At 40.2% G+C, this 13629-nt stretch overlaps 1 protein-coding gene across 1 annotated transcript in view; it reads right to left on the bottom strand.

Moving 5' to 3' along the window:
- Window positions 1–13629, bottom strand: part of LOC119741456 — a 29079-nt gene that overhangs the window by 10726 nt on the left and 4724 nt on the right. Inside the window, exons 3-8 of the mRNA XM_038217211.1 lie at window positions 11649–11740; window positions 5947–6145; window positions 5206–5364; window positions 3466–3549; window positions 2874–3008; window positions 1604–1802 (exon numbers count right to left, since the gene is read on the bottom strand). Of these exons, the coding sequence (XP_038073139.1) occupies window positions 1604–1802; window positions 2874–3008; window positions 3466–3549; window positions 5206–5364; window positions 5947–6145; window positions 11649–11740 (868 nt within the window). The remainder of the gene's footprint in view (window positions 1–1603; window positions 1803–2873; window positions 3009–3465; window positions 3550–5205; window positions 5365–5946; window positions 6146–11648; window positions 11741–13629) is intronic.

Raw genomic sequence — 13629 nt, 5'->3', positions numbered from 1 at the left:
CTCCGTAGCCTCTCCCCCGCCCCCTCCCCACTCACCACCTCTAACCCTCTGTCGACATCCTTACCTCCACCCCCTCTCTCCGTAGCCTCTCCCCCGCCCCCTCCCCACTCACCACCTCTAACCCTCTGTCGATATCCTCACCTCCACCCCCTCTCTCCGTAGCCTCTCCCCCGCCCCCTCCCCACTCACCACCTCTAACCCTCTGTCGATATCCTCACCTCCACCCCCTCTCTCCGTAGCCTCTCCCCCGCCCCCTCCCCACTCGCCACCTCTAACCCTCTGTCCATATCCTCACCTCCACCCCCTCTCTCCGTAGCCTCTCCCCCACCCCCTCCCCACTCGCCATCCCTAACCCTCTGTCGATATCCTTACCTCCACCCCCTCTCTCCGTAGCCTCTCCCCCGCCCCCTCCCCACTCGCCACCTCTAACCCTCTATCGATATCCTCACCTCCACCCCCTCTCTCCGTAGCCTCTCCCCCGCCCCCTCCCCACTCGCCACCTCTAACCCTCTGTCCATATCCTCACCTCCACCCCCTCTCTCCGTAGCCTCTCCCCCGCCCCCTCCCCACTCACCACCTCTAACCCTCTGTCGATATCCTCACCTCCACCCCCTCTCTCCGTAGCCTCTCCCCCGCCCCCTCCCCACTCGCCACCTCTAACCCTCTATCGATATCCTCACCTCCACCCCCTCTCTCCGTAGCCTCTCCCCCGCCCCCTCCCCACTCGCCACCTCTAACCCTCTGTCCATATCCTCACCTCCACCCCCTCTCTCCGTAGCCTCTCCCCCGCCCCCTCCCCACTCGCCACCTCTAACCCTCTATCGATATCCTCACCTCCACCCCCTCTCTCCGTAGCCTCTCCCCCGCCCCTCCCCACTCGCCACCTCTAACCCTCTGTCCATATCCTCACCTCCACCCCCTCTCTCCGTAGCCTCTCCCCCGCCCCCTCCCCACTTGCCACCTCTAACCCTCTATCGATATCCTCACCTCCACCCCCTCTCTCCGTAGCCTCTCCCCCGCCCCCTCCCCACTCGCCACCTCTAACCCTCTGTCCATATCCTCACCTCCACCCCCTCTCTCCGTAGCCTCTCCCCCGCCCCCTCCCCACTCGCCACCTCTAACCCTCTATCGATATCCTCACCTCCACCCCCTCTCTCCGTAGCCTCTCCCCCGCCCCCTCCCCACTCGCCACCTCTAACCCTCTGTCCATATCCTCACCTCCACCCCCTCTCTCCGTAGCCTCTCCCCCGCCCCCTCCCCACTCACCACCTCTAACCCTCTGTCGATATCCTCACCTCCACCCCCTCTCTCCATAGACTCTCCCCCGCCCCCTCCCCACTCGCCACCTCTAACCCTCTGTCCATATCCTCACCTCCACCCCCCCTCTCCGTAGCCTCTCCCCCGCCCCCTCCCCATTCACCACCCCTAACCCTCTGTCCATATCCTCACCTCCACCCCCTCTCTCCGTAGCCTCTCCCCCGCCCCCTCCCCACTCGCCACCCCTAACCCTCTGTCCATATCCTCACCTCCACCCCCTCTCTCCGTAGCCTCTCCCCCACCCCCTCCCCACTCACCACCCCTAACCCTCTGTCCATATCCTTACCTCCACTTGCCCTGTTGCATGCAGCATGTATGGCATTGAACCATGCTTTCCGCTCATGGTCACTCTCAGCAATGAAGTGATAGATTCTGCCGGGGGTCTTGAGATAGAAATGGAATCCTTGGTGCTCTGGGTCTAGCTGTCCACTCAGGATGAGGGAGTAACCACCCTTCATGGGAATGGTGCCTTTGGGATTGGCATCCTGCCAAGAAATCCAGCAACAAAACACCACACATTAGATTAGAGTGGTATTATACCATTATGGGCTCCGTGCACAAGTACCCCCTCAACGCCAAGAAAGGGAACGGCAAGAAAGAATGTGTGCTTGGGAGGTATTAAAACACTCTGTTTAAGACCAGTTGGAGTCTGGATGCTGATAATCACCCGAGCCGAAGGTGAGGGTCATTATCAGCATCCAGACTCCAACCAGTTTTTAAACATAGTGTTTAATACCAACCAAGCACATATATTTATTCCCATTCATAAACACCTCTTCGACCAAAAATCAAACACTTTTTGGTCCAAAAGTCAAAACAAGTTAAGAATTAATAATTTCCAACAATTTTGTTCAACCATTTCACTTCATGTTTTCGAAACACCCCTCTAGCTATATAAGGGAGTGTAAACAACTCCTTTTATGGAGATTGGCGCGCGCGTTGCAGAATGCAGCTTGATGGTATGTTGTGAATTTAGGACTAGGAAATACAGACTCACTGGTGGTATTGGACACGCCTACGTGAGGATTGTGAATGTTCAACCGGTACAACGGTAAAAGGTACTGGATTTCAAAAGGTACTGGAAGTCCAAATTTCATGTGACGCTGGAAAAATGTTTAAGACCAGCTAGCCATGTCTTTATCATCCGTTTAAGACTGGCCACGTGACAGGCTCTCAACCAATAGACGTGGATAAAATGTCTTAGGTATTTATGAATCATGGCTAATAATTAATCATGGTTAATTATAAGTCCTCTACTGATACTTCTCTTGATCACTTTACTGCTGTGGCCTTTGGTGCATTCATGACTGAGTGCACTTCTGGGTGCATTTACAAGATTCAATTAAGGGCAAGCCTTACAAATTTCAGCTTTTTGAAACATTATTATTCAGCTGATTAAAACAAAACGATTCTCACTTGTAAGATGTGATGCAAAAGCAATTAACTTTTTCAAATACACTTGAATTTTGAGTATTCTTTACAAAAAACTTGAAAATTTAAAAACAAAATGATTTCAAAACAATCTGCAGAGATTTAGCAGCGGGAAGCTGACATACCAATGGGTCCTTGAAGTACATGAGACACAACTTGTCCAAGACAATCCAACGTTTGCGGAAGGCTTCCTTGCCTTTAGATCCCGTCTTGAACAGGTATCCCTCCTTCAGAATGTCATACTTCAGAATACGAGAAATCTGTCCAAAGAGTAAGAAGAAAAATAACAGACGTGGTGAAATTTAGTAATGGGGATGCAGAAGAAGAAAGGGTGAAAACTGATAAAAAGATTTACTTGGTCCTTAAATATATTCACAAAGAAATTTGTTTATGGTGGTGAAAGTAACTGGGGTGAAACAAGTAAGGCGATAATTAAGGTAGGGGTCTAATTGAAAAAAATAAATTAAGAACCTTATTAATATTCATGAAGGTATTTTGACTATGTCATTTTTTAGAGAAAGGGGCAAGGACCAGTCATAATTAAATAAAAATACAAACTATCAAAGAATTTTTTTTTTTTAATTGGGTAAATTGGAAAAGAAATTCATGTCAATTTAAATACTAACGTGATGCTTTGGTGATGAAAATTGCTCCTCATTGAAGGCTATATCGTACATAAATTATGAGTAATTTGCATACATTAGAATATTTACTCACTATATTCTCATCAGTCTCTACGCTCTTCCTTTTCTGAATGAAGTATTTGAGGCATCTCACTGCTTGGAACCATTCCACCATATCCTGGGGAGATATGAATGTTCATTAGTTTATAATCATATGAATAATAAATGAATATTTGAGGCATCGCAATGTGGAATCTTTCCAATATATCCTAGAGGGGAATATGAATATTCATTAGTAAATTTATTCAATGTTTTGAATAATCATTGTGTGCACCTCACATACATTTATGCGATATGCCCTCCAGTTTTAATTACAACCACATTTTACATGTAAACTTATTTAATTTCAAAAGTATAATTGAAAAACCTGAGTACTTGGTCACATATTTTGCACATTTTATTTCTATATTTTCCAATGACTGACAACTAAAGCTCTGGTGTCAAACACTTTGAAGTTAGGTCGTTTGATGTTTTGAATGCTAGTGTTGGCTAAATATTCAAATGTAGCGTAAGAATTTCACCATTAACATTTAACTAATGTGGATTTGCATTCTTACTACACAGAATCAATAATCTGCCAACAACCCACCGTAAGCAAATATTTCAGACTGACAGACTTTTTTGTGTGAAGCAAATTTATGCACCACTCTCAATGACTATTGCCCCAGGATGTGGTTCTGTGTAGTTCCCTCATGTCTGACCAGTTTTATTTTGTGCTAATCTACAAGGTTATCAGTCTGATGGCTGTCCCTCCAAATATTTGTCATGGTCAAATTCGTTATTGAATGTAGCTATTTCATCTGTCTTGAGACTTTTTTAATAACTGGATTAGTAAATCCTATCATTGAAACGTTGGTCAATAGAAGTTCCAGAGAGCCTCAAGACTGACTGTAGTGTTGGCGTACATACCTTTATGTATTATGAAAGATTTATTGTTACTAACAATTGGGGGGATAGGAAACCATGGCACTTTTCACTTTGGGCAATGCCTTTTAAATTTGAACAAATAAGGCCTGTGATGAACTGTATGGATGTTAGAAATAATAATCAGGCTGATCCAACTGACTGAATTGAATGTACTTTGACATCAGATCACATTGCTATACACTCATCTACATGTAACTTTGGGTCATTCTAAATTATTATTTGGGTTCACTGTTTCCCTGTCCCTGTTATATCTGACATAAAAGATTTTATAATTCTGATGCACTCTTTAATGCAGCCATCCTCCAAGAGTGATTATGAATAGCAAACTACCTACATTGTACATGTACCCGACAAATAAAAAGAGTTGTTTGAAGTCATTCATAATAAATTACTTGAATGGCAACATACAAAGTACACGGGGGTATCGGGACTGGAAAAATGTCACACTTTGGAACCCAAATGTATAGAATGACCCACAATTGCTCTGATGGTTTAATTCAGACAAGATTAATATGTGAACAAACTAACGTCAAAAACAAACAAAGGTGGTGAGGATTGGGGTGATATTTTGTATGTAAATGGAGAGTTGGGGATCATCTCTGGGAGAGACATTCAAACATATTGCCGACAATGCCAGATGAACATACAAAGACGCTATGGCTAAGTGTACATTCAGAATAAATGAGATGTGCATACTTGGTACATCGATCCCGTGAACCAGTATGTGCATGCGGTGTGTCAAATCCACTGTGCTCTCAAAAGCAGTCAAAAGCCCCCTCTTTGGATTACCCACGGAGCTCATAAGAGATCACCCTCTGACAGACTCAGTGATATGAATGACATGTACCTTTGCTAGTTCAGCATAGAGATAGATCATCCGTGTGTTATTCTGTCCTTTCTTGTCAGGATAGACAATCTGTAAGCCATTAGGATGACCAATCTTCTCCGATGAGGCAAGGACCAAGTTCATCTTGAAGAGGGATATCTCGCCTCGCAGTGACTGTTCCTGAAAAACAAAAAAACAAAAATAAAGGAATTGGTACATTTATTCAAAGACAGTGATGTGTATAAGGGGGGAATAGACATTTAATGGAACAATTGGCCAATTTAGTTACGGAATAATCACTTTTCATATATTTCGAATTATTTCTGGCCAAACGATGATTCATTTCTTAACTGTAGGGAAGACTGGTTCCAACCTCCCTATCAGAATTAAGAATGAAGGGAAAAGGAACCAGTCTACTTATCAGTATATAACCAAAAATAATAGCCTTTTGCAGAGGGTTGCAGAGGCCAAAATTTAAACAATAAAGAGTATAATTTTTTTTTTATTGCAATGAAACATGCATATGAGTTAAAAAAAAACCCATTGAATTCGCTGAAGAGCATGGACAGGATATCTTTAAAACAAACTCCTCCAATTGCGTCCAATTAAGACAATAGACGTCTACGTTATGTCTACATGGGGCCTTGGAGGGCAATTAACTTCACTTGGATAAGCATTAATGATTAAAAAAATTAAAAAATACACTCTCTAAAATGGCTTCAATAAGTTTAACAATTAACAACAAAGTGTGCATCTACTTACGTTTGCATCCGTGTAGTATCGAAGAGTGCCTTTCTCGCTAGGATCTAAGACAAACCATCGTCTTTGGAAGACTTGACTATCTCGGCCCAGCTTCCACAAATAGCCTGACTTCTGGCCTTGCATGTACTTGGGCTGATCGTCTGCAGACACAAACTCCTTATGGGGATACTTGGACATTATCCACTGTCTACGGAATTCCCTGTAAACACAAAAATGTGGAAATAAACATTAAAACAAATCCTTTAAGGCCCCAGTACAGCTCGTCCCAAAATACCCGCAACATTTTTTTGCGAGGCTCTAGCATCGCCACGGAATCACATACCGCCATTATTTTTTATATCATTTTAAAGCTTGGAATCTGAACTTTATCCCTGGTAAGTATTGGTTTGATTTTCAAAAGGGTTTTGAAATAATTCATGTTCAAATAAAGGCATGTCAAAAACAAACTCAACTCATTTTTTCTAATATGGAAATACAATCATCATGTTCATGATGTGACGATCTCATTGCCTTTTACTTTCTATATGTGTTTCCTATTCTTTTCGATCCATGTACCGGTAGACTACACCTTAAATAAATTCACAAATTGTTCTTTGTTTTTCTGTTATTCTGATTCTCTTTTGAAATTCACATGCAAGTATGAACCTATTCAAAAAGCGCGCTCAAAGTGTGACTTGAGTTTGCATCTGATACATGTACCGCATCATCGATTGAGTTTGTTTTCAACATGCATTTTTTGAACACAAATTATTGTAAAACTCTTTTAAATATCAAACCAATACTCCCCAGGGATAAAGTTAAGATTCCAAACTTTAAAATGGCATAAAAATAACGGCGGTACATGTTTTGTGGCCGACGCTAGAGCCTCGCAAATAAAAGTTGTATTTGTCTACAGTGTACATTTCAATAGTAGAATAACAAAAATCACTATGAACAGGTGATTTTTGTTTTGGTTATGACTTTGGGCAGGGTCTGGCTTATACTAGGTTTAATATCAGTCATAAAAGCAGGTTTTTTTTGTTATTAGACTTGCAAGGGGGCCGGGGATGTACCCCAATATTTGGTTGATGCTGCTTAGATGTAGATCACTGGTAGTTTAACTTGGAAGTGATCTTTGTATTCAATTGTAATTGATTCATATGTGTCCTTGTCAAAACAAATGTATTAGATAATTTGTAATCACTGTATCAACTGCAGTATTTTATAAATACCGGCACATACGTACATGTACTGGTAGCTTGACAACATATGGTGCAATGGCTGTTCCTTTTGAAAGCTGAGTCCTGTGACAACACTCAACTATATCAAGTGAGTGACAGTCATATGGAGATGTCAAGAATGAAGGTGTAACTGGTTTTTATGTCACCAATGCATGCCACACCCAATCACAGCATGTGTTCTTGCAATGCATGTACTGCATTCTAGGACCAGGGGTTTCAACTGTCATTCATTGTGAACTAACCATTTACAGGTAGCATACAAAAATACATGTACATGTGCAACCATGCAATACCTGGCCCAAAGCTTTGTGCAGACATACATTGTAACTTTGATAATGTAGTTGATAGGCCTAATGGGAAATTAACATTTTACATGCAGACCACCCTCTTAAGCTGTGGTTTTGGAGTTGGTTTCGGTTTTGTTCCACTGAAGCTACGTGTTTTTATTTTTATAACATTGTGTCTATCTTATTGAAATAGTTGGCACTGTATATCCTGGTCTTTGTTCCTGTTTTTCTTTACAAAATGCCAAATGCTCTTCTCTGTATGCATGCCAACCAATCAGGTAATTGACCTTACATATGATATGGGAATTTCATTGCCGCCAACTCAGAAGATTTGCAGTGAAACAAAATATCAATGGAATAGTGATTGATGTAAATTGGGTGGCAAAAGAAAAAAAAAGTTTTTTTTTATAAGGAAAATGCCAAATGTACTTGATTTTGTATTTTGACATTTGACTTGGGCTACATGTAAATATTGAAAACGCTTAGCAAAAGGGCTACTTATATTTTGAAGGCAGAAAAAAATACATCAAACTAGAGGTTTGCTTTTGTCTTTGATAACGTCACCAGTTTAAATTGTGCATAACGAATTCAGACAAGTTATGCTGCATAAAGTAAAAAGAAATTCAGGAAATATGAAAATAACAGGAATGCATTAATTGCACCAACATGTGACTTCCGGTTTGATGATGTCACAGTTGCCCATCGTCAATAATGAGCTTTATTTTGGCAACAATAATCCCCAGTAAGTACCAAATGATAGATTATAATTTAAAAATGTAAAATATTGATAATTTACAAAGTCTCCCTTAAATAACTTCCGGTCTGATCATGTTATCTTTATGAAATTACGTGAAGTAATTTGTTGTCCAGACAAATCTAAAGGCAATGTGGTAAAATTTTGACAAACAGGCGTTACATTTAAGAAAATCAAAAATCTACTTTCCTGGACATGCCGCCAGAGGGCGTCCATTCGAAGGTGATGACGTCATTGTAACATTTTTGATTTTACCATTTCTCACTAAACATTTCTTGAATTAGTATTACTGTAGTAAAATGCCTCCGTTTACAAGTTACATTAGTTAATCATTGCACATTCGGTAACCCCGGAAGTAAAGGTCAAGCGGCATTTTGTGCCCGGGCATTAGAAATGTTGCCCAAGACAATTTCTACTAATATCTCACTAAAAATGAACCTCAGTATCAATTCAGTTCAAGAGATATAAAGTATCATGTCAGGTTTGACCTTAAATCGCTTGTATTTGAAAACATGTATGTGATGACGTCATGATCACATCAAAATTGTTGTCACATTTTTAGACAAGGTTGCATGTTTAGTTTCATAGTCATCCCTGGTACCGTTTGGAAGAAATTCCGTTTGTTTTCACATTCATACTTCTTTCGACATTTTGAATTCACCTAACTTTGACCTTCTACTAACCCCAGAAGTAAAGGTGAAGCAACTTCAAGTACATGAAATGTTCATCAAGGCATGATGAATTGGATCATAAGGTGTGAACATGATTCTTTGTTTTGTTCATGAGTTATGATTGAAACAAAACAGTAACTTTTTTAACAAAAATCGCTTGTAATTTGATGACGTCATCATGACGACACACTTGTATGCATGCCACGGTATCAGGATTGATGTTAATACCGGTACCAATTTTGAAGTTCATGCATTTTCTCGTTTGACAGAAAAGTTGTGGCCTGGAGACTTGTCAAGAAAAAAAAAACCCAAATGTTTAAAGGCTGCTCAATAGTTTAGAACCTTTGATCCACTAGATTGGATAAAACTAACCGGTATGACCATGCTCACATTGTTACTTAGTTTTGAAACAATACAGCGTTGTTGCCAGGAAGTCACAGAACAGGAAACTGATGTCCACCACAGGTCCATCATTTCCTATTCGGGACTTGTTTTTTTGTAGATAATGATGATTGATGAAAAATAGAAGATTAAAATGCACAGTCACAAAGGGTCCAATTTGGCTTATGGGGATGAATAATTCGGATGAGCTACTTTTCTGTATTGACTTTTGAATAAAGGATCGCATCAAAACTAATTTTGCATGAGATTGTCATTACTACATTGTCATGATTATAGATGAAAATGAGGAGACTACGGTGATCATAACTGGTCAGTGGACGGGGTAGGGAAGGAGGGATGGGATATAAAAAGCTAAAACAGCAAAAGTACAATGGGCTCTGTGCAGCAGTACCCCTCATTGGTAAGAAAGGGAGAGTTGAGGAGACTGCTGCAGATGGCTTGTGTGTATTTCACCCTACAGATGCACATACAGTATGCGCACGCACTGTGTCCTGTCCTACCGCGCGGCATACAAAGTGGTAAAAAAAGTCCTCTCAAACAGGACATGAATTGACAAAAATGATTATGTTGCAGCATGCACCAGAATTGTGCACAATTTTGTATACAATGTATCCAATCCTTTCTTTGTCGAGGTGTTTTACGTCATGCATGTACACACGTCTCCCAACCAATCATTTCTCACAGGATAATACAGTGTATGATGATGTCAGCAAGTATATTTTTACAATGTGGAAGTAGTGACAATAAAAAAGGGGTACAGAGGGCACATTTCAGGGCACCGGGATTTTCGAATCATGCATTTAAAGTGCATTGATCTTATGTTACCATTGGAAGACCAACAAAAAACTATTCACATTTTTTATAAATTATTTCTTTCAAGACTTTGTACATTGTAGAAACAACCAGCAAATTACCAATGGAATTACTCTAAACAAAAAGTCTTGAGCAGCTAAAGGTATCACAACAGTTGAAGAGATCCTAATCAGTTTTCACTGATCAAGTCATTCACAACACAGTCACAAGTCAATTACTGTGATGTATCATGTAAGTCAATCACCAGGTAATTACGGTATTATTCAATCACAACCAAATCACAAGTCAGATCACAAGTAGGCTAGGAGATGATCTGAGACAAAGGAATGATATGTCATAGTTTATTGTTTGTCAAAGTGGCTTGGGTGTGCTGTGTTTGACTTACAATGTACATGTATTGTGATTAACCATCTAGAAAGGACACATAGTTAATTTAGTGGTTCACTGCAGATCCTAAAAGTGAAATGTTCAGTGGATCTATTGTAGATCAATAGCTAATCACTTAAAAGTTTCAACCACATGAAAAATTACTTGGTTAAATTATGATTTAAACTAAAAGGGCCCACTTATGTTGATGGCACTACACCGGTACTCTACTTATTACACAATTCTGATATAACAAACATGTTGGCTAGGTCCGGCTGAGTTTGTATTAACGAGACTCGACTTTTTAAGTTTCCCTCAGTGCCCCCCCCCCCCTCAAAAAAAGAAGCTTTACCCTAGTAACACCCCTGTTTACATATCAATAATTCAATTTATATTGTGTTGTGGACTGTTTCAAACGATTGAGGAAATTAATTGGCAGACTGTTTGAGTTTCACTATCTCTTCAGACTGTGCTAGCACATAACTCAGTCCATCGAGGTCATTATGTAAAACATGTGACTGTTTTTTCGTTTTCTGTATTTTTAATGATCCTGGACTGTCAATACGGCAATTTCAAGTTGGAAACGAAGGACAGAGAAGGTCTGATAACAGGAAGCACTTGACTTTTCACAGGAAACAAAAGTCACATTGTCCTTTGGGGCTGTGCTACATGTGTATGTTGGCACTTTTGTCATGTTGCATTGTTGCGTTGCACTTTGAGAACGTTTTCTTTGGCTTTAGATGGTGTTTTGCTTGTCTCTCAAAAATAATTCGACAACAAAATGGTCGTCAAGTTGAATTTATTTCCTGGTTTGTACACTATACCGTATCTTCTGAATCCAGACAGAAATATCCTCAGTCCAAAATAAAATCCAAGCCCCAATAATGACAGAATCTGAATGGACATCATTGTGAATGGAGTTTCTTTAATTAGTCATACGCCTGTCCATTCATTGACACAATGTGCAGGTGGGGATAGGGGACTTACCCCGCCGTAGGGAATACATTTAACCCTTTTAAAAGGACAACCAACCCACGTACATAGTACACTGTACAGATATACAATACGCATTTACTTCCGGCAATCATTGTCAGGTACATGTACCGGTATACTTTACGTAAATCATAACAATTTACCTTTTTTTTTGAAATGCTAGATTTTGCTAAAACTTAAATTGAGCAATTCTTACACATTGAAGCATCGTGTGGGTTTCTTGTAGGCAGGACATAGGTGTTTCTCATAGTATTCGTTAGAGGCACGGTTGTTTTTTGATGCCATTTTCTGCAAGAAAACAAAAAAACAAGCTGAAATTATCAAAACTTTTTGTAAGATCCGTACCTTACAAAAAATGGAGGATTGTAAAAAACAGGCTTACACACTGTAAGGAACATCATACATTTATTGTCCAAAGGGACCTGTCTAGTTACATGTAAATAAACAAAGGGGATTCAGCAGTTCTGATCAATCTAAACCTACTAATTTTCTAGTTGACTTGCTTGAGGTTTATATGGTTATTAACTTGAATTAAGTACATCATGTTTTAAATAGCATGATACAAGAACATGATTTCAGTTTTTTGTTACCGCTGACTGGCAGGCTAGTCATTCCATGATCTCAATTAGGCATCTCAACTTACTCTTCACCAAAGCAATTTCCTAAGTGTATGGGGGGGGGGGGGGGAAGGGGGCAGATGTTGCCAAACTTGAGCAAAATAAGTTGCAAATTTGAGCTAATATTCCTCATGGAACTTATAAAGCTCTCACTGGACTTTTTTCTTCAACTTCTTAAGACCAGTTGCATTTTCAAACTTATATGAATCTGAAAACTACTATAATCACATGTTCAGAAATTTGAATTGTTTTAAAATATTTGGCACGTGCAGCCCCATTGTTTATTTGGCATCTGCTAGATTGTGGGCTTGGCACACCCCCCCCCCCCCACTGGTCATTATAGGGTCAGCAGTGTTTATGTTTCATCCGGTCCACAACAATACTGAACTTGACCCCCCCCCCCCTTTTAAGAAGTGCATGGATCCAAATATGAGCTCAATTTTATGGCCCTATCTGGTACAATTTATAATTTAAATCAAATCCAAAAAGTTGAATTAAATATTCTTTTTGAATGCTCTTTTTGAAGTTACCGGTACAGTAAATCACTCCCAAACTTAAAAGCAAACTTTAGGAAGGATTAATGATCTTCAACTGTGTGTCTAGAACTGTCTGGCATAAAGTGCAATTTGAATTTTGGATCCTCAAGAATTTACTTTGGTTTGTTAGGGTGACATGTTCCACACTGAATGTAAACAACTACACAATGTACTACTAGACCATGTAGACTGTGGACTGTGATTATAGAGCCAAGTTGAACAGTGTTCCAATGCCAGGGATTCACATGAGTGCCCCATTCAACGCAGAGAATAAAAGAGGGAGAATACATTTCCTACCAGAGAGCAATACGGAGCAAAGGTCAAAGCTGACTGAGCAAGGGTTGCTCTTGTTATTTATTGTGCACTTGTGTCTAGGTTTGCAGACAATGTGAAAACATCACATACTGTTGTACTTTATATTTACTATGGCAACCATGAAGAAAAACGGTAAAAACACTTCGAAATCACTTTTTTTTACTGATATATTATTTAAGAGGTACCGTTCTTTTTTTTCACTAAGGAAAGGTTAAATAAATATCATTTCACATGAATCCTTAAAGGGAATGTTTGCTCTTGCTGCAATTTTCAGTAGTAAATGGATTTGGGGGATTAGAATGTTTTAGGAAATATTGTTAAACTGACATGTTTCATGTTTTGGGCTTGAGAATGCTGGGAAAAAAACGAAGAAAAACATCATGTTCTTGGAGTCTGGTTCCCTGACCCCACTTAAGATGAAACGGAGCAGTTTGTCAACTTTAGGGAATTGTAAGGTCAGAAAATCAGTCCGGCAACTAATCTTGTACCCCTTCACAGGTGTGTAATCAATTGCATAGAAAATGCGGAGAAACTAATTATGAAAATTTAAGAGCGGTTTTTGAAAAAAAGCCAGTTTTCTCCAACGCTGGTCGACCGACCAGCGTTGGAAAAATGCCATTTTTCTTGAAAATGTCAGCACACCAGGAGCCACGATTTTACAGGATGCTTTAGAATGTCATTCCCTAACTTCCATTTTGTGATAATTTGA

This window comes from Patiria miniata, unplaced genomic scaffold (assembly GCF_015706575.1).
Source record: "Patiria miniata isolate m_02_andy unplaced genomic scaffold, ASM1570657v1 HiC_scaffold_5, whole genome shotgun sequence".
Lineage (NCBI taxonomy): Eukaryota > Metazoa > Echinodermata > Asteroidea > Valvatida > Asterinidae > Patiria > Patiria miniata.
Note: the sequence above shows the minus strand (reverse complement) of the source record. Positions and strands in the feature narration are given on the sequence as shown.